At 49.0% G+C, this 2,500-nt stretch overlaps 1 protein-coding gene across 2 annotated transcripts in view; it reads right to left on the bottom strand.

Annotated features, from left to right (window-relative positions):
• rcan2 (regulator of calcineurin 2) overlaps window positions 1-2,500 on the bottom strand; it is a 120,451-nt gene that overhangs the window by 16,065 nt on the left and 101,886 nt on the right. For both annotated transcript variants that reach the window (XM_036975851.1, XM_036975852.1), the window contains one exon: window positions 411-582. In XM_036975851.1, coding sequence (XP_036831746.1) covers window positions 411-582 — 172 coding nt within the window. The remainder of the gene's footprint in view (window positions 1-410; window positions 583-2,500) is intronic.

A 2,500-nucleotide genomic window follows, 5' to 3' on the forward strand; every position in this document is an offset into this window, starting at 1 on the left:
TAAGGCTGGTTATAGGACACACAGTGACCGACGCCAGAGGATGTATTCTACGAATGCCAAAAACATTTAAAGGTACAGGTTCTGACCGGTGTATCTTTTAAACAGGAAGAATGTGACCCGACGTCCTGCTTGACCGAGGGGAGGTGCTCCAGGATGTCATATTACATCACGTATCACTGGATATATTTACGGGGGGAGTGAGAGATGTGAGCCAATGGAACAGCGTGTGAGAGGAAGATAAGAAAGAGAATGAGAGACAGAAATGACGGAAGGAGTGAAACAGTGAGAACAACCGAAAGGTGCGAGAGAAGGGTTGAGACAGAGAAAGCAAAACTGAAACAGAGAGGTCGCGCTCCGAAGAGGAGAGAATCAAAAGCAGCATGTAGTGTGTAACTAGTGGTATGACTCACCGGGGCCCAGCTTGGCCACAGCATAGAGCAGGTCGTAGTTGATGACGGGCGTGGTCTCGTCTATCTGCTGCCAGCCAATGGGCGGCGAGCCGGGAGGGGAGATGAGGAACTGTTTAGAGGGCTGGGGAGGAGCCAGGTGCAGGTTATCACCATCTGATACTGGGTTCTGGACCTGAGGGAGGAAGGGATAGAGAGACAGAGGGATAGAGAGGGAGAGAGAGATAGGGGGGGGGGGGATACAGACCAATTATTAGTGAATCAGTTTTAATCAGATGTCTCTTAGTGATTGGCTTTTTTGAAATAATTCAGGACAAGGCTGTACGATTCTACACTCCAGACAGTCAGTTAGTTCCACATCTTAGTTCCAAGGGTCCTGCTGAGACCTGATTCAGCCAGCCAGAGAGCTGAGGTTAAAGGACACTGGCTGGGAAGGATCCTTGTCTGGGCCATGGGTTACTCTCCACTGTTCCCCAGGACCAACACCAGTCTACTGGGTTACAGACCTCCCTGTTCTCCAGGACCAACACCAGTCTACTGGGTTACAGACCTCCCTGTTCTCCAGGACCAACACCAGTCTAATGGGTTACAGACCTCCACTGTTCCCCAGGACCAACACCAGTCTACTGGGTTACAGACCTCCCTGTTCTCCAGGACCAACACCAGTCTAATGGGTTACAGACCTCCCTGTTCTCCAGGACCAACACCAATCTACTGGGTTACAGACCTCCCTGTTCCCCAGGACCAACACCAGTCTACTGGGTTACAGACCTCCCTGTTCTCCAGGACCAACACCAGTCTAATGGGTTACAGACCTCCCTGTTCTCCAGGACCAACACCAGTCTACTGGGTTACAGACCTCCCTGTTCTCCAGGACCAACACCAGTCTACTGGGTTACAGACCTCCCTGTTCTCCAGGACCAACACCAATCTACTGGGTTACAGACCTCCCTGTTCTCCAGGACCAACACCAGTCTACTGGGTTACAGACCTCCCTGTTCTCCAGGACCAACACCAGTCTACTGGGTTACAGACCTCCCTGTTCCCCAGGACCAACACCAGTCTACTGGGTTACAGACCTCCCTGTTCCCCAGGACCAACACTAGTCTACTGGGTTACAGACCTCCCTGTTCCCCAGGACCAACACTAGTCTACTGGGTTACAGACCTCCCTGTTCTCCAGGACCAACACCAGTCTACTGGGTTACAGACCTCCCTGTTCCCCAGGACCAACACCAGTCTGTCTAATGGGTTACAGACCTCCCTGTTCCCCAGGACCAACACTAGTCTACTGGGTTACAGAGCCACATCACCACCTGGCCTGTCATCTTGACTAACAGCTAATAGGTCCAGATCACATGTAGATCATCAGAGTGCTGTGAAGTGTCTGTGTGCTCCAGCCTCCAGGCAGCACAGCGTAACACACCGGCCCTGCAGATATTATCTCTAACAGGAATATAAGTCATGGACTTAATCTCTCTCTGTCTGCCTCAGCGGAGTGCTTGTGACCCTGATAACCACTGGGAGAGGAATTAGACAGGCCTATTGGCTAATGTGGAGCAATCACAAGCTGCTTCTGCAAGGAGGAGGGCACACACACTCACTCACACACACACACACACACACACACACACACACACACACACACACACACACACACACACACACACACACACACACACACACACACACACACACACACACACACACACACACACACACACACACACACACACACACACACACACACACACACAGGAGAGGGTTTTATTATTATTAGTCACACTGCATCAGTGACAAAATGTAAACATGAGACTATTTTCCATAAACACAGTTTTTCCCTAAACTACACACCCTAACCAAAGTTTGTGTACACACATATATATATATATATATATATATGTAGTACCAGTCAAAAGTTTGGACACACCTACTCGTTCAAGGGTTTTTCTTTATTTTTACCTTTTTCTACATTGTAGAATAATAGTGAAGTCATCAAAACTATGAAATAACACATACGGAATCATGTGGTAACCAAAAAATATATTTGAGATTTGAGATTCTTCAATGTAGCCACCCTTTGCCTTGATGACA

The sequence above is a fragment of the Oncorhynchus mykiss genome, chromosome 4, assembly GCF_013265735.2.
Source record: "Oncorhynchus mykiss isolate Arlee chromosome 4, USDA_OmykA_1.1, whole genome shotgun sequence".
In the NCBI taxonomy this organism is placed as follows: Eukaryota; Metazoa; Chordata; class Actinopteri; order Salmoniformes; family Salmonidae; genus Oncorhynchus; species Oncorhynchus mykiss.